The following is a 24,848-nucleotide window of genomic DNA, read 5'->3' as shown; positions in this document are numbered from 1 at the left end:
ATCATTTATTTGCCTATTTACAATATTTACAAGATGAGCCTCATGGGCTTGGGAATAATCCCGGCATTAGTTTAAATGTAGGTTACAGAATGATTCACAATAGCTGGGGCCGCGTGCCTAAGAAAATATTGACAGTTCAGTGGAAATATTGAGCCCGCTCTTATGAATTCAAGATAAAATACATTGTGGAGAAGACCGACATATAATTGCAGGAAAGACCGTCATAGTGCAAAAACTCTTGTATGTACTTATACGTACGTCGCTCAGACAGTGCCAGAAAGGGAGAGCTTGATTCCTTCTGCCCTACCGACTTTCTGTAAATGAAGTATGTGTACAAAGTACAAACGCAAGAGAAAAGAGCTTGTAGACGGTCTTCTCCACATTGATCTTACCAGTGATAATTACATTTTACCAGATTTTATAGGGATTTACTGGAAGGATAAAGGACAGAGCAAAATGAAGTCAAGAGATAATGGAAGCCTCCATTAATGAAAAAGTTTTTTTTAAAGTAGAGATTCATTCAAGGACGTAGGGTCTGTTACAGACCTACAGTAGGGCGTACCAACTCAGTATGTCTTTGCACTTTTGTATTCGTTATTTTGCACAGTGTCTCTCTTTATAAAGTCTTATTAAGTCTGCACTACATTGGTAGTCTTGTTTTATGCTGTCGTGCACTTGGCTGTCTACCAGTAGTCCTCTGAATGTCAGATAACCGCCATTTGTACCACAGAATACATCTTCCGAGTAGTTCTGAGACTGGGATTCTGTGATTGGGAGTTCCATCAAGCTATAGCTACAGGGGTTCTCAAGTACTTCTTTTGAGTCTTGCCTGCCCAAGTATATCTTATATCTTTTCTTTTGTCACTAAAAGGTTTTGCGCACCAATTGTCATCTTGCTATGGCCCGATCCAGAACACGAATTCTTGCTTTAGAGGTTAAAATCGTTATATCAAGGCAAACTACCACTCATGACTTCCAGTATCGACGGTTATCCGAATCAAAAATATGGGAGCTGGACACGATCGTTAGTAGACAACAGCGATCGTAGTCGATGATGCGAAGGCTAACAGCGCATGGCCAGTGCGAACAACATCGCAAGAGCTGCAATGGCTGGCACAGAGCGAAGGATGCCTGCAGCGGACGTCGCTGGCGATTGGTCGCGTTGCATCGCTTCCATCTCACCCACACCTGTGAAAGAATATCACGATTAATAAATAATACACTGCATGGTGTGTCTAATTAGATGTCTAAATAGATCGATCCCCCGTATACCCATACAAGGGATTGAAGGGATCTCAGTGTATGGCACGATTTTGTGGTTTTCATAATAAATGGTTCAAAGAGAGCTACAAAAACGCAACATCTCTCCCTGCAAGAAGTCCTGCTCTATGAAGGGGTCTGTATCTTCCTCTAAGTCCGCTGTATTACGGCAGAAGTATCGACCACTGTTTCGGCATGAGAGCTCCAAGCGTGAGCCGTGACATCACAAACCTTCTAAGTGGCGCTGGACTATCTAACAATAAGCCAGTTGCAAATATTCTACAAATCAACTTACTGTCTGTGATAACGAGCGTAAACGCCATCTCTCCCTGCAAGGTGTCTTCTGTGAAGGGGTCTATATCTTCTTCTAAATCCGCTGTGACACGGCAGATGTACCGACCACTATGGGTCGGCATGAGAGCGCCGAGCGTGAGCCGTGACGTCACGAGGCCCGCCGCGCGCTCCGTGTCGAGCGAAACTCCACCCTGCTAAACAGTATTGGGTAATCAGTGTAAACATAGTAAACTCCACACTTTCAAGTAACATCTGGAATTAGGTAAACTGATCCAAAATCTTTTTCGATCAATTATAATAGGAACTAGTGGAACTGTGAAAAGCCTTTCATTCACTAAAGGCAACACACTCTGTTTGTTGTACATATGTACATATACATATAATGCATATATTGCTTGCAGTGCAAATAATTATTTCTTCACACTTATGTGGTGTATGGTTTGTATAAAGCGGATAAATTTGAGGTAGTAACGGCTGTCTTGGTACCAAACGACTCAACGCTGGTAAATTTGAGCGGTTTTACTTTTATTATATGCTTCAAAAGTCTGTGTAAAACAAATAAACCTACCTGAGGTAATAACGGTTGTCCGTCCTGGTACCAAGCAACCCTCAATGCCGGCGGATCAGGTGCCTCAGCTGGTCGCAGACGCGCTGAACAGCCAAGAGTGGCTGTGCTCCCCGTGGCTGCTAGGACACGAGTTGAGCCGAGTGGTTCTACCTCGATGCCGCTCCATGCCCGGTCTGCAATCAAATATAATTTATGATCATCACCCTGTATTTACTACAAAGATTAATAACGAATTGAGAGGAATAAACATGTAACAAATGAAATGACCAATCAATCTAAGTATCTATCTCTTAAGCATAATCTATTTGAAGAATGTAGAAAAACCACAATCGAATGCTCTTCAGAATTGGCCAAGCTTATCGCTTCAAAGGAAATTGAGAGGGGTGCTGTGGCCTAGAAATAATCGTGTTAGCGTATGTGTATGGAGATGTATGTAGTCTGTAGACAGACATCCTACGGTGTCTAAGGGTACTGTTCCGAATATATTACTTCATCTCATTTGGAAACGACTCATTAGAGTCACGATGGTCTCTAGTCTCCAGTAGTGTGTTAATAACTACACTTGTCAGAGATTTCATTACTTTAAGTGTAAAACAATAGAATTAAACCAACCTGTGACAGTGAGATTATAAATCTGACTGAGCTTAGGATCCGTATTCAGCTGGCACTCGTATCTGCCGGCATCGGACTCCCTCAGGCGCTCAAGACGCAGCGTGTGTGTCACGACGCCGCGCTCCGTCCGCACGCCCACCGCGACCCGGGGGTCTGCTGAGAATACAGCGCCGTCGTGTGCGAGGATCTGGAGATCCCTTGCCCGAACCCATGAGACCTGAGAACACAATAGTGAATTGAAATATTACGCATCAAACATCAACATGCAAAGGACTAAAGAGATACACTTTAGATTAATACATTGGGACAATGGGACCCCTCAATAAGTGGTATGGGCAAAATTAATACCCTTCAAAAATGTAAACTTGGCTTCTAGGCCTTATAGCCGAAGCCGGTGTCTGCGAGTAATACCAACTCGATTAAAGTTATATTCTGCAATTACATAAAAGGTTAGGCTTTGGTATATGGTGAGTAACGTCACGTCAAGCTGCTCACATCCGTATGGTGGAATAGAAGCCCCGCCCGGCTTAACTCATCGTATAAACGCAGCCCAATGTAGCCTTCGTACAGGGCTATAACCCAACCACTTGGTTCGTTAATTTGTCTATTTGCCCCTTTATCGCTCGAATAGACAAGAGCGATATTTACGACGCAAATGTACTGACCGACGATTTTTTGAATTTTGCTTTTTGCGGAAGCTTCAGGTACTCAGCACTCGTTTCGGCATTGTTGACGGATAGGACCGAGTCAGCAGATGGCGAGCAGCTCCGAGCTTTACGACCGACGCCAGTTTCATGTTAGTAGTCTACGTACCCGCATATTTCGAACAGGATCTAGACAGTACCTATAATAGGTCGCTGTTTGTAGAAACTGCAGTGGCCTTCCGGCATTGTTGACGGAGCTTAGCAGATGGCGAGCTGCTCCGAGTTTTACGAGCGACTCCGCCAGTTTCATGCTCACTTCATTTTATTGCGCGCCGTAAACTTGCACCGATGCGCACTCCAGCACTATGAATAGATTCGCTGGATATTAGAAACGTTTGTAAACCATATTCGCACGGGTTGTTGAGATCGTTGGCGTGTTCATGCTTAGGTGGTGACGTTTATGCGTTAACGCTCGATTTAAATTTCGTAAGATGCGATTTCTTGCCTATAACTTGTCAAATGTTACAAAAGTCGAGTAGCTCCCAGCAGGCCAGCAAGCAGTCGAAATATTCCTCAATTTTCTTTCATATTACGTCGGTGGCGAACATCCGCATTTTGCTCACTCATTGTACTTTGCTGACCCTTTTAGTAGTAGTAGTATAAGGCGAGCTTATCCTTATAAGGGATCCTTTTTCCTTTTTTTGCAGAATTCTACTGTACTCCCACTCCCTCGAAAATTTCCCACCTGCGCTGTGATAAGTTTGTTCTTATAAGCGAGATTTCTGGGGACTTCACTTTCTAGGGACGGGCACTTTTGAGGTAGGTACATTACTTTATGGGACATCGATTTCGAAACAGGTCACATACTTGGAAAATCCCTTTCAAAGTATGTGTGTTGTTTTGACACTTCTCCTGAAACTATGCGCAGCTTATATTTACGGCTGAACTCCACCGCAATCTAAAGCGCAGATTTATTGTGTCGCGCACGATACAGCGCGTAATGAGCGTTACACGTCACATCAAAGCCAAAGTTCAGAACCTCATGTGTAAATCAGACGCGCAGCGAGTATCTCCCTACGTAGAGGTATTTCCCAGTGACATAGACACAGAAATAGTAATTATACTTTTAGGATAACACAGTTTTAAACATAAGTAAGGTAAACGTCCCAGTGCTTGACAAAATTATGCCAAATAGATGACACCCTGCTACCACCTCTATTGAGAATGACTTTAGTTTATAGATGACATGGTGATGGACAGTGACGAGTATTCGGACTTTTACCTAACATACATTTAACAAAATATGACTAGTATAAGTAGGGCGACCATGGAACCATATCAAATAGATAAATTTACCTGCGCCAATAGGTATCTGAACCTTGAGGATTAGGCTTTATTAAAATAAGACCGTCGTATCAGTTTTAGAGCCATCCCACACTAGTCTTTAAGCGTTGGCGTCTAGTCATGAAAAATGGCGTCGCTGCGCAGTTGCACCAACGTTGCGTCGAGCTGCAGCCATAGAGTTGAATAAACGCCGACGCTCGGGAGACGCTCTAGGGTGAGGTAGCCCTTCCTTAGTCTTTCATCAGATTTTTCTTTGGCACCATATACCCAACTAATTCTACATTTGTATATAAAAATAACTTCTAAACGATCGAAGCAACTTCATATTTCTTTGAACTATGCCTCTTGGCGCCGCCCCGTTCAATTAGTATTTGTCAAAGTCCTAGGCGCGCGCGCACGCCCCCGTTTCCCGGAAGCGGCTAAAACTGGCGCGCACGCGCACGCAAGGCCACGGGTTCACTGAATCTTCACGCTTGAGCGCTTGACAGTGTGCATAAAACTGCACTTCATTGACAAGAATATGATGCATATATGTCAGAGGGCTTACCGTGAACCTCGAAATCGAAATTTAGTTGGCTGCCTACGCCGCCGCCGTTGGCTGTCTTTCATATAAGAGCAATAGGAAATCAGGGGGCTTAGCCAAGATGATAATCGTTCGTAGAGAAACGAAACGAAACCCTAAAGAAAGATTGCAATTGCGTTTCGTTTTCTGCAAACGATAGCCTCTTGGCTATTAGGCCCTCGCCTCGCCCCTCAGATATACTGACGAACGAACAAAGTCAAGTGGTTGAAGTGGTTCGCGGTTATAAGTGGTCCAGCCTATGGCCAACATCGAAAAATCTGAAATATGCAAGAGCGATAGAGAGGCACAAAACATATTTTTTTATATTGGCGGTTGGCATTTAGATTCTAGTTATGAGACTTGTGAGGCTGAAACTTTAGGATTAAACAAAGCGTATTTGGGCGACTGTACGAGCGTTTTTATCGCTGGTTGGTTTATTCGGTAGTGCAACGGAAGGGAAACTCGTAAAAAATGTGCTCCAAGTAGACTCAGTACAGTCAGTACCGATATTATTTTTACCTTTAAACCATATATGATATAAGTTAACTCTTTCTCGTTAGCAATATACTCTCTTAAACGACAATAGCTCATAATCGTCGAATATAATTATTATATATATATATATATATATTTTTTTTATATACTTATTTAATTTACTTTTAGACGCAAGGGTGGATCCACTTTTTAGGAAACCCTAAAATACTAAAATAGATTTAAAACTAAAATAGATATTAAACACTAAAATAGATTTATTGTACCTATCTAGTACCAGCAAAGGGTCCAGGAGGGCCTTGAAAATGTGTATAGGATTTCTTTTTCTAAATTTGACAGTCTGCCGACAGAACAATTTTTCCTATATTATAAGTAGGTATGTTACAAAAAATATCACGCGTCTACTTAAATAATAATAAATGTAACGCCCGCTGGTATAAATAAGCAAATCATAACAGCGGCTACCCCGTTCCCACGCGGCGCCCGCGCATGTTTTACTGTATATCGCCTATTTCAGTGTCTATTAACAATACACTGTATCTTTGACCTTTGGGTTACAAACTTTTTTAGCCCAAAGATCACTTGGCGCGTTAGGAACTTGTTTCGCGCCCCAATAAATACTTTTACTAAGAAGTTGATATAAACCTAATATTGACTAAAACCAAAACACAGCCAAATGCGAAAATTCGTATCGATGTTGCCCATAGACTTTAGCGCGGATTCGCACGCCGTGTGCGAAACAGCGATGTCCACATTTATTGCGATGTCCCACTCGCGCATTGGAACAGCGTTATCCAATGTGCACTTGCAGACCACCCTATCTTGGATTCGCTTTGTACTTGACTGAGGCACCACCCTAGCCGGTATGTTACGTGACTGTTGAGAGCTGTCCAATAGGATAAAAATATCCACATAAAAGTCTACATTTTCGCACACTCAGCTCTGTCGTCACATTTCCCTCTTCACTTCGTAGTTCGTACATAGCCAACAAAATCTCGGTCCATGAACCAAATTGTGAATTGCCAATATGTTTTAAAAAGCTATTTTGATTCCAGGCGCCAGCTTCGATCGACGCCCATCGTGACTAATACCACTGCCGAATATGCGATGACACAAACATTCCACGATCGTGACATGACGGTTTATTTACAAGTTGTTTGGCAAGAGCGTTAGAACTGAAAAATGGTATAAAAATGAATGAAGGCCGTAGGAATGCCTTTGCTAGCTATTAACGATTACAAACCCCACGGGAATCTAAATTCATGTTTGTTTACTGTCGAAGGATTCAGCAGGAGTAGCAGGACCGTTCAGTGTCAACTTTACACATCTCAACCTTACAGAAGATAGCTGTTGCTATGTTTATGACTTTTACGTATTTATCCGACAAACTGTCAAGCAAATCTTCCAACCTTTCAGGTCGGCAATATGCATCGCAATAACGCCTCTATGTTGGGTGGTCAATCTACCTTCTGACGAGGCATGCTTATGTTTACCATGATATAAGACGCATCATCAGTACCAGGTTGTAAATGGTTGCATAAGTTGCTATACTTACCGCCTTGTCCCAGCGGCAGACCATTCCGTAGTCATCGCTACTGTATTCATCAGTCCAAGGCGTCTATGGAGTTTATAAATCACTCACCGCAGCCTTGTCTCCGAGGCGCAAGATGCGGCACGCACCTTCTTCACTCGGCGCATCATTCAGAGATCTTCTCGCCTGTAGAACTTAGTAGTTTCCCTCGCCATACGGACGAGTTACAACTAGTATATTAGTACCAGGGTGTCATAAGTGTTAACGAAGCTACCCTACCCAGCTACCCAAGTACCCACCGCCTTGACTTCGAGGCGCGCGATGCGGCATGCAAGTACCACTTCTTCGCCCGACGCCATACATTCAGAGATCTTCTCGTCGGTAGAATTAGTGGCTATATTGTATCGTGATTGTACCGTTTTCCAGTGCCATTAGGACGAGTTACACTAGTACATTTGTATCAGGGTGTCATAAGTTGTAGAAGCTACTCACCGCCTTATCTCCGAGGCGAGCAATGCGGCATGCCAGCACCGCTTCTTCGCCAGGCGCCACATTAAGTGATCTTCTCGTCGGTAGGAAGGCAGGTCCCGCTTCCACCACCTCGCCGGCGCCGACACCTGCAAACATACGACAGGTTACATCGACAAAAATGATTTTTTTATAGAAAAAGGGAATGTTTCATTAGGTATTAGCACAGAATAAGTAATAGTGTTAGTTTTTGTATAAGTGGTAGTAGTAGTAGTAATTTCCCAGCCAACGATAGTAGCGTGACGTGCGCAATCATAAATAGCGAATTTCTCAGTGGCAAATAATAAAGATTGGTTTTACTTTTGCGCCGATGCATATTTCGCATCATGTTATTGGATTGGGTTGGGATCTATCTAAACTAAACGAGGTAGCTAAATTCTGAACTTTGCGCAAAGTAATGCCTGATATGTATTTTTATAATAAGTAAAAGAGCTACTATGAGTCTATGACCCTTAGCTAGGTGCTTACGATGACTACGCGCTGAATAACCCGGATACAAAAGATATAAATAAAATCTAGCTCAGCGAAAAAGAATAGTGATCTAAAACGGTTGCTACAAGTGAGCCAAAAATACATTGGACATTTTAAATAGTTTATGTAAGTACGCTTGGCATTGAACCACAGAGCTCGTGCATTTTACGGATGACTCGGCCTTGATCTCATCCGTCATAAAACTCATCCCAGTAGGGATTACGTGTAGTCAGTTATCGACGCGATAATAATAGGATAAAGCGACCGTCTATCGAACGGTGTTAGAACGTGACGTTTGTCTATTATGTCGTTATCATATCCAACCACATCCAACACACGCCGCAGGCATAACATAAATGGTCGAAGTTATCACGAACGATATGACAATAATAGGTACCTATGCATACCACCGCGAACACTGAAGTTCGCAAATTGCGGGCACATTTTTCTTTTGATCCAATTAAGGCGTTAGCGCTACTCGTCTCTTGTTAACGTGAGATAAAGCGTGATCATCATATTATTATGCCAGTACGACCTATTCGTAGTATTCATGTAGGCAGTGTTGGCCGAACGTTAATTGCAATTAACCATTAACCAGTACAAATTACGGACGGTTACAGTTTACGGTTCAATTTGTACTGGGTAATGGTTAATTGCATTAACGTTTCGGCCAACACTGCATGTAGGTATAGGTATTGTACGGCTTACTTCTAATATAATTTGACTCCGAAATGTGTAACAAGCTTGGTGTAAATAATGGGATACTTCAGGCCCGATAAAAACGAGCATTAAGTTACAATCAAAGTAACAAGTACGGACAAGACAGTAACCAATGCTTAAAGCCTGTCCCGAAAACCCCCGATTCCCAGCGATGTAGTCCAGACAGCGGTTTTGAACCATTATTTAAACCAATCCCAAAGTAAACGAGTAAACGAGGTCATCTAGTCTAGCATTAATTAGCTATTTTATATAGTTTTTAAAACTAAGAGAAGCCTTCCGTCGCGACGAATATTTCACCTATTTATTTATATTATAATATATTCGGTAATATTTGCCGTTGACCACCGCTACCAGTCGGGCACCTGTCTTAATGAGAACACGTCGGCATTAGATACCTCCTAACAAGCATTTTGCAATATCTTGCGGTCTCTTATCTTGGTTGGCACAAATCATTTCAACACTGACACTTGGCAACGGATCAGTCCGGCAGAGCGGCGCCCACCGATACTGCCCATCGCCTACTGCCATAATGTGTACCGGTAATTGACAGCCATCATAGCAAATACGGCTAGCACTTTTGTAACCAGTCGATGGACAAGTTTGATGCACCCTTTAGTTCACATTCGATAGAATACTGCATTCATCGCTGCGGACGCTAATAACAAGATTAAAGGATGTTTTCCTAAAGATCGAGATCACAAGCTTATATAGCAATGGAATAGCGCTCAACCATCTTAACATGTTCCTAGAAATTCTTGTGGCGCCGGCGCTAAACCTCATTTATCGCTGCAACACATGATTGAACATCGGTAGACCTTATCTCGTAGCAATAAAGTTGTTTGTGTTTCATTAGTTGTGTTCCTGATTCCTGACTGATGCTGCTCTACGCCAAACACCTGTTCGCTCGCAGCGCAGGTGTGGGTATATTACATATCATGCTTTCTACGGCGAGCGAACTCTGTCAAATATTATGATACTATTATCACTTGTAGTATGTATATCATCATGTAATTGGTGCTTACATAGATAATTATAAAAAATTTGCCCCGCCGAGTTTGTTCCACCCGTATCTTCGCGGGGCTGTAGTGTAAGTTAGTACTGGTGTTAGTTTCTGACATAAATAAATTTATTATTATTATTATTTTCAATTAATACTAATATATTGAAGTTTTAATATAATTATACAGAATTTGAGAAAATCTTAAAAAATAATATAGTTACATGTAAAAAATCCGCAACGCAGGCTTCGTCAGGTGGCTACAAATGCAAATCAGCAACATGCTTCGTTCCAAAAATACCAATAAAAATAATAAATAATTTATTATTTTAATATGCCTAAATTGAAGAACTGTGAAGTTGAATCAAGCTGAAGGTTAAGGAATAATTACTTTAACATCAAGAAAACAAGCAAATAAGGTAATCCCCCAGAGTGAAATAGCGTGTTCCTAGAACAGCTCTCGCGCCGGCGCTTAGCTACTGCATTCCTCATGCACATTGTATATACACAGTGTTGCGCGTAAACATTACGGTGGTCCTCGCAGCTGCGGGCCGGATGCGGGCCGCCCGCGGCCCATTTCCGCGCAAAACACCAAAATCTTACCACGTGCGCGTGCGTCGCTAATAATACGAAGTTACACTCATTCAGCGGACTTGGCAACTCTATCGCCACGCGCGACCCACATTAAATGTAAAAATAATCACATTCTTGCTTTTCTATTTCCCTGGGTCATTAATAATCTTGAAATTAGTTTTGTGCCAGTTTTGGAACGGGATTCCTGACCTGGTCACTTTAAAATCATAATTAAGTATGTGTGGTACATTTTTGGATACTTCTCCTTATACCGTGTGGGCTGATTCTCATCACTATTTGTGTTCTTCTGAACTCTTTGCAGACTAATCCAGTTGCCGGAATTGTATGTCATCTTGGACCACTCGTACCGTACTTGTACCTACAAGTACTGAGACTTGTAGTTCCTGTCATCCTAAGCATATACCTTCAAAAATAAACCTCTGCCTGAATACACCACATCACTTACGCAATGAATATACATAATACCAACTAGGTAGGATAATGAGCAACGTTTAAAGCAATTTAGATCTAACAAACCCGCGGACAGGATAATGAAGTACTGCAACGTTTCAGCCGGTGGGCACAAATCAAAGCGCGCAAACTCAAACAAAGCGACGGCGGCATTCATTTGTAGAATGTTAAAAGCCCAACAGCTGTTTATAAGTATGCTCCCGAATTAGAAACTAATTTAACGCACTGTGACGATGGACGGTTGCTTGGTTAGCGCCACCTACTGTCACGCGATTAGAATTTGATCCAAGATAGTTAACAAAAATCTTGTAAATTTTTTGCAACTTTAGGATGTCGCTTTATAAGGCTGCAAGTTGCTAACTTTGCAACATGAATGTTTGCATTTGCAACATGTTTTCATGCCACTTGGCATTCATCAAGTAGGTATTATGGGAAGTGTTAGGAGTTAATAGGGATATGTATGCGTTCTTACTGCCATATTTGTGCAAAGTTAGCATAGTTAAGAGTCTAAAGGGGCCCACTGACTATCAGTCCGCCGGACGATATCGGCCTGTTAGTTCTTCGGAACTGTCAAATTTTTGTTCTAAGTGACAGGCCGATATCGTCCGGCGGAGTGATAGTCAGTGGGCCTCTTTAATAGCAGGAGGCCTTTTAAGCAGTTGCAGTGTTAAAGTTAAGGCCAAATAGACCTGGTCAACTAAGATTTCTTAAGGCTTTATAAGTCCCTCATCATTGATACAGCACATTCTAAGGATCTCTTAAACTCTGACCTTACTCTATCAGGATTAGTTATAACCTTGATATTTTGTGATCTTTGTCAAGGCAACTACGATTACTCAACCGGCGTATAAAACTGTAATTTTCGTACAAAGACATAGGGCCTAATTGTACTGTAATTTTAATATATATGGGATATAAAAATAGATCTCAGTGGGTATTGGGTGGGTGGATATTGGCTGTGGTTTTTATGGTGGTACTGGTACCCCTAGTCAACAGCTCCTAATTTGAGCGATATGAGATTTCCCTGTCACAAATCACTTTTACTCAATATCTTTAGTGTCGGTTGACAAGGGATTAACTAGCTCCATTGCTGTCAGCGAGCCAAAAAAAGCTCCCTTCGGCTTTAGCTCCACGTGCCCGCTGGGACAACAATAGAATTAACTAACGAATATATGTTAATTTAACGATTGTTGGGCGAGAAATGGGCGGGCAGGTGCCCCGGGGTTCCTTTCTATATATAAACTAGTTTCAGGTGTGCTCCAAATAGGTGTGTATAATTAAGTAAAGTCAGCATCAATAGTAGCGGATGAAACAACGCGCCAAAGTATCTGATATTTCGGATAACTTTTCCAAATATAGATAGTAATTCTAAAAAATTTACGATCGAAAGTATATATTTTAGCGCCACTTGCACCATCCCACTAACCCGGGGTTAACCGGTTAAACCTGGAGTTACCAGTTACCAGTACAATTTGACACTTGGTTAAAGGTCCACTTAACCCCGGGTTAGTGGGATGGTGCAAGTGGGCCTTACAGTCTTAATTGTTCTACATATAGAAATATCACTTTATGTTAAGCTGTAACAGAATGATATATGTAGACTTTTGTTTGACACCTTGTTTGATCCGCTACTTTTGATGCTGATTGTAAACCTATATGTCGCATCAGTAGTACCAGGGTATAATAATAATTTTGTTAGTATTCTACAAACTAAAACCTAAAAACTACTAGTATAGATTGTTAACCAAGGGATGAAAGGCACTCATTTCTGACGAGGTAGTTTGGCCAATAGTCCGAGAAACTTCACTAAAGTCACTTTCTGCACACTTTGTAGAACAACAACGACCTACTTTCAGAGCATGAGAAATGAAAAAGAGTTTAACCTCCATACCATACCGCGTGGGTTTATTGTTATTGATGGCGCTATTTATTATGTTTGCATTTTATTTTGCTGCTTTTTTTTAAATTTCATAACGTAGGTAAAACACACTTGATTGCTGTCAATAGGCATAAAACTGTGATAGAAAAATAATGAACACATTGTAAAAGGGGTATGGAAATTAAAGTCGGTACAGCAACGATATATAAATATACATTATATCGCTGAAATGGTTAAGATAAGATAAGATAAGATAAGATAAGATAAGATAAGATAAGATAAGATAAGATAAGATAAGATATCTTTATTTCATTATAAAATACATTATAAATTTGCCTTCAATCAAACCTAAAACGCATAACTATAATGATCGTCAGAGATTATGTTCATAGGAATACAATTTTGTATTATTATTATTATAGTACAGTATATTACAATTTTTATTAAGATTATTTCTATACAGTGAAAAATTAAGTTTCGTCAAACACTACTAATATTATATATTGGTCAGCTCAACTACTGTGGTTATTTATTGTTTAAAATAATATCAAATTCGGAATAATCATTGGTCATGTACTCTTTAACGCTGTACAATGTTAAATGTGGATCAAAGTGCCAAAAATATGTATGCACTACATGTACGTATCGATATTTTCAGACGTGACTGTACTTGTACCTACTTTACCATACCCATGCCTAAAATCAGTGAAATCTAATTAACGCTTTCAAGTTTTAAAAATAGCATCGAGATGACAGTTGTCATAAGTACAACGCTAATTAGGCACGGGCTTGGCAAGGGGCGTTATGTATGGAAATTTACAATCTACGTATACATTTTTACGTTGTGTTTTCAGTTGTGCTATGAATCGAATAGATGTGAATAAATAGGTACCATCTTATGTCACATCGACTACGTTACGAATGGGAGCATCTGGCAGCAGGTCGCGATTTACGCCTCAATTCGAAAAATGCTTATAGGATGACACACCGATAAGACACCGATCAGTATCATATCGGTGTGACATCTTGCAAGCATTGTTCGAATTGGGCCGTTAGGTGCGTATCGGCTCGAGGTCGTCGCCCTGTCTATCGATAAATAAACATTTTATGCTCGTTTGTATTATTTCTATGTTCAATTTGAGCTGTAGTTTCTTAATCTTTGTACGTAGTAAGGGACCAGCTTTATTCTGGTCAATATGCAGTGGGTTGTATTTTGAATTTCCGCTCCTATAGGGATTGTGTGTTTATTTCTAATAATTGTAGCATAAACTTGAGCTTAGATGTGGCACCCGTAATGGCATATATAATTATATACTATAGTATCAATAGATCCTATAAAATAAGTATTTAAATTCAGTTTTTAAACACTGACAACATTTTAACGAAAACAAGAGTCTTAGAGCTGCTTAATTTTGAACGTAAGTATTATTCATTTTTGTTTGTTTTAAAATAAATTTTACTGCCCATGACTGGAGGAAAAAACACAATTTTATGAACGCAAATTGCAGTATCTTTAATAAAATACATCGAAAACATAAAGGACGAATAAGACATTAATTTTTAGCTCGCAAAGCGGTAGAAATTTTACTGGTATCAGTGAGATATTAACAATAGGTAGGTACTCCAATTTATTCCTTAATGTCCCATATGATTAGTGCCGTTACATTATAGTTTTTATATACGTAGACCAAAATTCATCTATGTATATAAGTATGTATCATCTATATAAGTAAGTATGTGCTATTTATGTCGTCGCCTAGCACCCAAAGTACGACTTTGCTTAATTTGGGGCTAAGTTGATTTGTGTAGGTAAGATGTTCCGTAATATTTATTTATTATTTATCTATTTATAGTTGTAATGTTGGTCCATCGGTAGTAAAACGGAGCTAAAACTTTATAAACTCGCCCTACCCGTGCCATAATTATGTGCTCGATCGCAAATGTATTGACTCACGCAGGAATCTCGACTATTGTCGCTAAACACGTGTCAGCTTGTGATAGTGGTGGCCACCATGTGCAGATTCGTAATATCCAGTGGAAGTCCTCTGACTCATATCCGTAAGTCGTTTTTAACCAAGCCGGAGAGCGAATAATATTAAGGCATAAACGTTAAACTAGCTACTGACACGAATTAGTATTTGATCATAATAATATTGGAGTAAATATGACATCAATATTTGACTTCGATTTATAAATAGAAATTCTTGCGAAGCATTTGGACGTGGCCGATCGATGTAGAGTCGTTTAACTTTCTCAGTGCCAACTTTTAAATTTCTAAACCTAGTATCTAGTTCTTGGCAGCTAATTGATAAAACAGACAGGTAAATGAATAACATAATTAGTAACTAGGGTTTTGTCGACGGCAGAGTGGTTATACTTGGTTCTTTGAATAAAATAAAAAAATAAATAGGATAGTATAGTCAACTGCTCTTTATGAAGCGTCAAATCGATCTGTTACTAACTAACTTACTAGGTATGAAGTTAATAAATGAGAATGCTCTGTGACGTTACAATAAATCCGACTTTGCTGTTTTAAAATAATTGAAAGCTCTAAAACATGTTTTGTCTGTTTTTTTTTGCAATCCGTTGCTTTTTAAATCATCGCCGCTGAGAAACAGTTTAATTTGGTTATCTATAGAAAACATTCCTATTGTTTAGTGATTTTAACTAAAAAAAATTCTTTCATTTTAATAATGAATCGCATATGACATCACTTATTGCGTAGTGCGCACATGCGCTGCATATCCGTCAAGGATCAAGCACGAAAAAAGCTTTCCCATTATGGTAATAATACTTATGCGCCGAGCATGCGGGCTTGCCCACTTGCAAATCCATACAAATTACTTTAATGTTTAGTAATTTAATATTCAAAATTCGGAAGACCCCATGCGGAGAAGTTTTTATTGAAAATCCCTATACTAATCTGCTTTTAAGCTTTTCAATTTAATCATAAATGAATGCTTTATGCCGATTTGAATAAGTTACTATAAAATAGTTACGATTTAAACAAAAAAAACTAACGTACGTGTTTTTCTACTCGTCGACTGTAATGGTTGGATTAAGATTTCGTATACCAAACTATAATTGCGTACTTTTCATGTATGGGCTTCCAACTCAACTATAATATTTATTTCGATACGCTGTAGTCAACTATAAAAAAAACAATCACGTGCCGCCGCGCTCCCATAGAAAAGACTTAACGGGCAACAATAGCCGCGCGTTGATATCTTTTGTACTACATTTTTGTAGTACTAATTTTAATTAATTATTTAGGTTTTGTAGTAAAAAAAGTATTATTTTAGATGAGTCGTAGAAAAAGTATTGTATACAATAGTGATATTATCAAGCTTTTCAATCTCGTATCTTACACGGTACACGTTATATCACGGTACTCGACTGAAAAGCTCTCTATTATATAACGATTGTATACAATACTATTAGCGCTTATAGACTACTCTTGGTCATACGCGATTTCGAAGATGGTCCATGTTGTTCAGTAGGTATGACCATAATTACCATAATGACCTAGGTACATATTCATCTTGGAGAGTAGGTGATGCTATTGTTGTTGAAAAAACATCTATTTTAGGTATTTTTTGCAGAAATCGCGAACCGACCTAGCCAAGGTGACAATCGCTATCGCTACGACAACGATACGCTTTGTGTCTCTCTATCACTCTTCTATATTAGTGCGACAGTGACAGTTGCGTTTCGATCGCTACGTAGCGTAAGCGATTTGCATCTTGGCTACGCGGCCTGGTGACCGAAGAGCTGGCGGCTTCCTCGCACAACATATCAGCATTACGATACAGCGGGGGAATGCCGCCAGCATCCTTGGTATAGTTGGTACAATGCCTCAAGGGCCTATTTTAGATTTAAGCTAGTTATTAATTTCGTTTACGTAGTACCAATGTATATATCTTGTATGTAAATAAAGTGTTATTTTAGGTACGAATCACAAGTATGACATTTGCCAAAATTAGATGTTGTTAGACAAATATCAGTCGTTAATTTATTGTGGGTTTAAAAAACTATTTGGTACTTAGCGGCGGATTAAGACATTTTGATGCCTTAGTAACTACTAAGTATAGAAAGATTGCGCTCTTTTAATTGGTTCCTGAGATATTGGTGCCCTAACCATTTGCGTATTGGTTAATTCCACTCTTTTAGTTACTTGTAACAAATACCGCATCATTTTAAGTCGCCAACCCTATACCTATGTAAACAGCGGTGATTTGCGTCGCACGGACGCATATGCGCGGACCGCGGAATGCGCATCTGTTCGCTCCGGCGTGCGGCCGCGGCACTTCCCCTTTGTCTTTTCGACAGCCGAACAAAAAATATCACAAAAGACACGATACGGTTGCGTTTTATAAAAGGCTTGTTACATGCCAACAGGGTTGCATTGTTTGACTCTCTGTCTAATGGACAACCAATACAACCATACAGGCATACACCAAACATAAAAATCATGCCACTAACTAAATTTATTTGTACAGGTTACAAATCTTTTCAAAAACGTACATATTACTATTTTACGGGTCTAAACTTGAAGCACCGTTCAAAAGGCTCAACATTGGTCGAGAATTATGTTATCAAATTGTAGTTCAGAATTGTTATTTGTTATATAAAATGGGAATGGGGTCCATATAATTCATATATCATTTTAAGTCGTTTAGGTAATTATTAGGTACCGTTACATAAATATCGTTTTAGGTTTTGTGCATATGTATTTACTAAACTGTCATTAAAGGAAAACTTGGGATACTTTTTCTTCTATTAGAATCGAAATAGATTATGAGTAGAAAAAAAAAACAACAAAAGGAAGTTAAACTTACCGACGAGCGCCGGCAGCGCAGCCAGCAGCAGCAGCCTCCACGCGCACATCGCACACGTTACACACACCACGCACGGTACGGCCGCGCACGGTACACACACCACGCACGGTACGGCCGCGCACGGTACACACACCACGCACGGTACGCACCTAGCGCACCTCACACTGTAACCACGGACGGCTTACGGCCAGGCGACCGGTGTGCCATTACCGCAGTATTTGGCTATCTGAAACAAATAAAGTAATTAAAGGTGGACATTTTTGAGGTATTGATTAAAGTAACTAACGACCTCATGTGGTCGCGACCCTCAGCCATGAGGAACCGAGGAAGAAGATTGAGTGTACACTGCACAATATCGTCGTTTACGACTCGTCGGACAGCGCGAAACAGCACAACTCTTAAATACCTAATTGTTTTAGCGACAATTGCAGTTGAATATTATATTTAAGCTCTTACCAGTGGAGAGCTCGAAAGGCACATATTTAATATTAATTTTTATTACAAACCGACAATAAATACATCGGGTCTATTGTGGTCACGACCCTCAGACATAAGATTTCAGCGTAAATGAAGAATAATAATAAATGTTATGACGAGCTCCCCGATAAATGTTGTCTGCTGACAACGGAACAATAATAACAACAACATAACAAAAAATAAACGATAGTAATCTATGATTTATCGGCATCCCGAATAAATTATATTATAATAGGTTGCGACCGGCCATCGTAAATCACGCAATTCGACCAATTCTCATTTCTATAAATTAATTTAAAAGTTAAACAGGATGGTGGTCAAGAAACAATAAATATGGGGTGGATGACAGGCGTGGGCGCGGGCTGAGTTTAATTAGCGCCCTGCGGTGCATGCAGCTAGGAGGCGCATTCAGCTTTAAAAATAATAATTGAATATTTTAGTATTAGATAATATGAGTGCGAGCAAGATGCATTAAAATAAATATAAACTTCAGGTAAAGTAGAGACGCTTTCCATATTGACCCGCCTCTTGCTATTATCTATTGCATGCGCAAGGCTGCACTATAATTTTACTTTAAGGCGGTTCCCTGAGCCAGAAGGCGAAAAACCTCCTTATATGATCATGTTTTTCTAAGAAGCGTTGATATTTGTAGACGTGGAAAAAATATATGTAATTCTTGACTATATTATCTTTAACAACATAGCTCCGATACACGAATTATGACACTTCGCTCGATACAATTAATTCCCAAAGTAACCACATCCGGACTTTTAATCCTACTTTACTCGGTTATTTAGTATGTGATACTATAAACAAAAAAAGAAGAAAAAACAATCTTAACGTAAATAGTAATTTCATAGCTTTCGAATTTCGATATTGTAAGGTAACGTTTTTAAAATAAATAAAAATCGACAAAATTCGATCAAAATTGACACTTGGCGCATATGATCTTTCCCGTTCTTTCTTGCGAAATGTGACAGTGATAGCGGCAAACCGATGGAACGGCATTAAGATTCGTAAGTTCGTGACTTTTTATTATCAGTTACAAAATTAGATTCTGCTAAATTGAATCTTTGTGGCATGGGTACGAAACTTACACACTTAAACTATATGTAAAAAGAGACCACTTAAGGATGACTCACGTTAGACCGGGCCGTGTCCGGGCCGGAGCTTCCGGCGCTTACTTTTCTATGACATGACAGGTGATCACGTGATGCTTTCCATAGAAAACGAAGCACCGGAAGCTCCGGCCCGGACACGGCCCGGTCTAACGTGAGTCATCCTTTATACTGGTGTCCAAGTTGGTACCTACCAATGGTCGGTAAGCTTGGTGAATACTGTTTTCTTTCCCGCTGCGGGGCTGTCTGCGCCGGCACTGTGCACAGGGCTTATCGCGAACCACGTTCGACGTGTTGCCTCTCTGTCGCACTTGTAAATTCGTACCTAAGTGAGACAGGCAACACGTCGAGCGTGGTTCGCGGTGGGCCCTCTGATCCTACATCGGCGGATTATTCCCCTTCGTTACGCATACACAAATTATATTCTTATCGATTATTCAAGTATATTTTTTGCGGAATCATTGTGAATAATCTTTTTCTTTGAGTACCTGGATAAAACAGGGGTGTAGTGTAAGATAAACTAAAAAAACAAGTTTTTTATTATAGAATTATAGATCTGGATTGTTGTCGGAATCTCAGAGTATCGATCTTTTAATCCGTCTATATTTATATATTATATATATCGTTGTCTGAGTACCCATAACACAAGCCTCCTTGGGCTTACCGTGGGACTTAGTCAATCTGTGTAAGAATGGTCTATAATATTTATTTATTTATATATAAAAAATATCAAAATAAAACATGCAATTAACAGACGGCCACACAGACACCAATGTGATTCCAACGCGTTCTGTTTTGCAACAACGGATGTTTATAACACCAAGTCTAAATAAGTGATCCACTACTTTGAAGTGAGCCTCCCCATTTAGGTCGCCAAATCCGATAAACAGTAATAAAGTCCAAACAAAGCTAAATAAATAATGAGTAAAAATGGCTTCCCAGAATGCGAGTACAGTCAGTGTGGGAACAGGGGACACATGGCCGTAGCAAGTGTCTTGGGTGCGATTAAATTTAAGTGTCACTTTAAATACCGCCCACGCTCATGATCTGTCACTCTGGCTACAGATTGACAATTAAATTTATGAGCTACATTTTTAATTTTACTAAAAGAGCTTTATCGGCGTTTGGAATATTTAGATTTTCTTATAGTTTAGGAGCTTTACTCTTTTTTTTATACTACGTCGGTGGCAAACAAGCATACGGCCCGCCTGATGTTAAGCAGTCTCCGTAGCCTATGTACGCCTGAGGAGTTACATGCGCGTTGCCGATCCTAACACTCCTCTCCCTCGTTGAGCTCTGGCATTAACCTTACTCACCGGCAGGAACACAACACTATGAGTAGGGTCTGTGAGCTGTAGGCGTCGGAGTCGAATTATGCATAGACTAGAATTGAATAAATGTAAATAAATAAATCCTTATACTTATAGGTACTCGTACCTACTTAACTATGGGTACCTGTCAACAAAATTTCACGAGAATGGCTTAAGCTGTAAATATAGGAAGAACAGTCGGGAAGACCGGTTCTTTGAAAGCATGTTGCTCAAGCAGAAACGGTGCAGCTTAGCTCGTGCTTTTATGCTCATGCAACCAAATAGTTCTTTAAATAAGGTACGTTCGTGACCGATTTCCACAGATTTTATACAAAAAGCTTTTTCAGAACTTATTAAAACCGTTTGAAATGGCTGTCTCTCCACATGACGCAAGAAGTTGCTCAACATGTCGCTCAAGACGCGCTTCACATGTCGCGCGTGAGCCAACCAAAGGCCCCAGATAATTGCCCCGTTTCGATCACGACCGCGGAAGTTTCCTAAGTAGTGCGACGTCACAGCGCTATATCCGGAGCGCGTGGATTCCCCACGCCGGCACGCGGCCAATACTATCGGTGTCCAAATAAACCAGCTAGAGCGCCGGGAATAGAACAACGTTAATAGCTAGAAAACAAGCCAAGAAAGCCTGCATTCTTGGCATTACTTAGGCACGATCCGCGTTGTGTTCCCACCGCGTAATGATTGGAAAGTTCAGTACTTACGATCGCTACGTTTCAGCTATTCACCACGTGAAAACTGTAAATTCGTATATTTGCTAGTCTAATATGTATAGTTTGTCAAGGGACTGTCTCATTTCGGGCGTAGACGGAGAGTCATACTGTCTTTGTCTTGCACTGGTGCTGGCGCCCAGAAGAAGGGGATGAGTGTAGTTTTTTTTGTTTCTATTTAATGATAAGATTAAATTAGATTAGATTTATGAGATTTGATTTAGCGATGCTGAAATATGTATTTAACATCTTGTAACTTACCTATGTTTATAAAATCAATACACAAAGGAATATATTACAGATTCTCAAAATATAATCTATTAATGAATAAATATAGCTATATATCTACTTAAAAATTAAATTAATGTTAAATAAAACTATATTAAAACTAAATTAAAGCTAAATATAAAAATAAAAACTATATAAAAAAATATAAAAAACAAAAACTATATAAACTTACCTATGTTGAACAAATAAATCTTTGAATCTTTGAAGATTTGCTTGACCAACTGTACCTATAGGTAAACATAATAATCTTTTCACTGAAGTTACTTTACCACTGCAATATTCCGAAAGTTATCATTGACAAATGACTTAAGACACTTATTACCGGTAGACCGTCGACGCGGACAATATTTTTTTCCACCAATTGATTTTGTGTCTGGATATTTAAGACAAACGATTAAAAGCGAATTGAAGCTAGTAGCGCGTATAATATATAGACGATAATTCGTTAAAGCTCGTTTAGTTTTTCGTTTTCAGTCTTCAACATCTGGCGTAGGGTGCAGGAATTCCAACTTTGATAGAAATAAATCGACGCATTCAGCGATTGGAATCCAATAAAGGTAAAACAGTCATTCGCCGAGATGGTAGCTCTGTGGCTCTGTATGCCCAAGTTTAGACGCAAAATGCATGCTGGTATGCCGTAGTTCTATTGCTTAGTGTGGATGTTAAAGACTACATTGTTAGCATTACAGATCAAATTGGAACTGTGAAAAACGTGCTTTTACCTATTTATGGTTTAATCTAAACTGAGCTTCTGAGTCTTGGCGACACTACCTACCTTAGGTTCTACCTATTTACTAGATTACAAATATATATAAATAGGTAAGTATGTAGGTTTTCCATATTGACTGGGAACATGACAGTGGCCGGCAGTGTGGTGTTACAGCAACTAACAGCAAGTCATATACCTACTTGTACGACTGTACATGTCTGTCACTTAAATTAGTGCAATAATCAACAAGAGAGCAAACTGCATTGCTGCGAATGCTTATTTTGGGCAAGCACAAAAGCTAGTTTAAATATATATATAGAATCACGAGCATAAGGAATGATTCCAATTTAGAATTTGGGTAACGAGTGTTTCAAAAGGTATGAAAATTAAATGGGTTTCGTGTGGCTATGAGCTACGAGGCTACGAGATATACGAGAAAAGTAACAGCAAGATAGAAATGAACACCCCTAGGAGCGTTTTCACATTCTCCGATCCGATATCGGATGTCGGAAGCAAGTAAAATGTAAGATATATGTGTTTCTCTGTATTTATTTATGCATTTAATAAATCATTATTACTAAAACACGATAAATAATGCAAAAAAGCCGGACTTAATGCCAATGGCAGTCTCCTGCAGCTGTTTTAGTTATAGGCGACTTCCGACATCCGATAATATCGGAAAGGGGCTTCCGATAATTTCAGTCATGTCGGAGCCCCCCGTCAGCAGTCGGACCGATAATATTTGTTTATGTGCGTATGTGTAGGCATAATGCTTGTTGTAGTTTGCGTGACCGCTAAAGACGGCGCCCACGCGGCCTGACTACGCGGTTTTAGGATCCTACATCCGATATCGGAACGGAAAATGTGAAAACGCTCTAATGATATTGAAAGTTACATACGTATTACGGATTAAGTACATTTTCTTAATTCGCATAGTGAGCATATAGGTTATAGGTATACATACTCTTACTTAAAGGATGACTCACGTTAGACCGGGCCGTGACCGGGCCGGAGCTTCCGGCGTTTCGTTTTCTATGGAAAGCATTACGTGATCACTTGTCATGTCATAGAAAAGTAAGCGCCGGAAGCTCCGGCCCGGTCACGGCCCGGTCTAACGTGAGTCATCCTTAATGCGATATTGCTCACTCGTTTCTATACAAAAGCGTGGTTGAATACTACGCTTGAATAGGTCTGCTGAAGCAAAACGCAATAATATTCATCAATTGATTCCATCCACGTAATTTCAATTTCTAATCATAGATACATATAATTATTATTCATGAACGACGTTACAGTTGATTTATTATATGAAGATAACGTATCAATACTATAATTATGAGAGGTCAATGGGTGCATGTGCATCGAAGTGGGCGATAAATCAATTTCGGCTTTGGTAACTTGACAAATGGGGAACATATCAAAAAGTATTATTAAACATATTTGATATTGTGTTGTTATTAAATACTTCGATATGACAGTCTCACCACGATTAAAACAATGTATAATACAGTGCCGACCAAACGAACGAATGATTCCCCTTTTATGTTTACCACCTCAGAACTAGGTATGTAATAAAAAAATATGTAATTTCACATTTAGTCCTTAGTTTTGACAAAACTGATCTAGATTTTTGATAGATACCTATTAGGTATGCCTCAATTAACCTGCCAACATATCTACAGGCTTAGCGATTTTAGTATTATTATTATCAAGTTACACTTAAGAGCAATAAAAGAGGGTAACTTTACTTGTTGAGTTTTAATTTACATTGACTGTTTTTATTGCTCTTTTGTGTATTATATCGTGAAGTTTTTGCTTCCTGATAACAGACCAAAACCTACCTGCGAGCAATCCAGTAAGCACCGTATCCACCACTACTTTCTCACAACACTACAGTACTTGTTAAAAAGTTAGTTTACGCACGTATCGTAGGCACCACGAACAACATGCGCACGCACATACACAAGCAGTCAGTTCGCGTACTCGCGCGCTACTGAACCAATCAGTAAACTGTATGGTCGTGCTACGGGCTACGAACGCTACACACGCCACTTTTCTACAAGTCTACGGTGATTTGTGAAGCTACGACTGAAAAAACTGGCTTATTTGATCTTTTAAAAAGTCTTCTTGATTTTTCATTGATTTACGCGGCTGCACTGTAAGTGATGTCGACAGAACAACGTGGTGATGTCAAAGTGGTCAATGTAGGGTGCGTGCGTCGTAGCGCGAAAATAATATGATATTCGTTCCCCTTTAATACACCACGCACTGAATAACCTATCACATTAGGACATGAAAATATGTAGGGTTCCATCCAGAGGTGGATTTAAAAGAGGTACTTACTTTTATAGAAAACAAACCAACAAAACATCGCGGCAGTTTTGACAAAGGATACGTTACTTTCGGTTCAAAACTTTTTAGTAGGTGGTAACTAATG

The 24,848-nt window shown here is 39.7% G+C and overlaps 1 protein-coding gene and 1 long non-coding RNA gene across 3 annotated transcripts in view; one reads left to right on the top strand and one right to left on the bottom strand.

Moving 5' to 3' along the window:
• The window catches only part of LOC134748746 (uncharacterized), a 129,684-nt gene that overhangs the window by 42,483 nt on the left and 62,353 nt on the right, over positions 1 to 24,848 (top strand). The window lies entirely within an intron of this gene.
• LOC134748700 (hemicentin-2-like) lies at positions 34 to 24,422 on the bottom strand. Of its 2 annotated transcripts, none has more exons than XM_063683468.1 (7): positions 24,253 to 24,422; positions 17,785 to 18,010; positions 7,800 to 7,924; positions 2,735 to 2,951; positions 2,123 to 2,295; positions 1,556 to 1,745; positions 34 to 1,188 (listed from the first exon to the last, which is right to left on the bottom strand). In XM_063683468.1, the coding sequence occupies exons 2-7, from the start codon at positions 17,831 to 17,833 to the stop codon at positions 1,064 to 1,066; spliced, it is 879 nt and encodes a 292-aa protein (XP_063539538.1). In that variant the 5' UTR covers positions 17,834 to 18,010; positions 24,253 to 24,422; the 3' UTR covers positions 34 to 1,063. The 2 variants fall into 2 exon arrangements, with proteins under 2 accessions (XP_063539538.1, XP_063539537.1); XM_063683467.1 differs by having other exon boundaries at positions 35 to 1,188; positions 1,556 to 1,748.

This window comes from Cydia strobilella, chromosome 17, assembly GCF_947568885.1.
Source record: "Cydia strobilella chromosome 17, ilCydStro3.1, whole genome shotgun sequence".
Taxonomy (NCBI): domain Eukaryota; kingdom Metazoa; phylum Arthropoda; class Insecta; order Lepidoptera; family Tortricidae; genus Cydia; species Cydia strobilella.
Note: the sequence above shows the minus strand (reverse complement) of the source record. Positions and strands in the feature narration are given on the sequence as shown.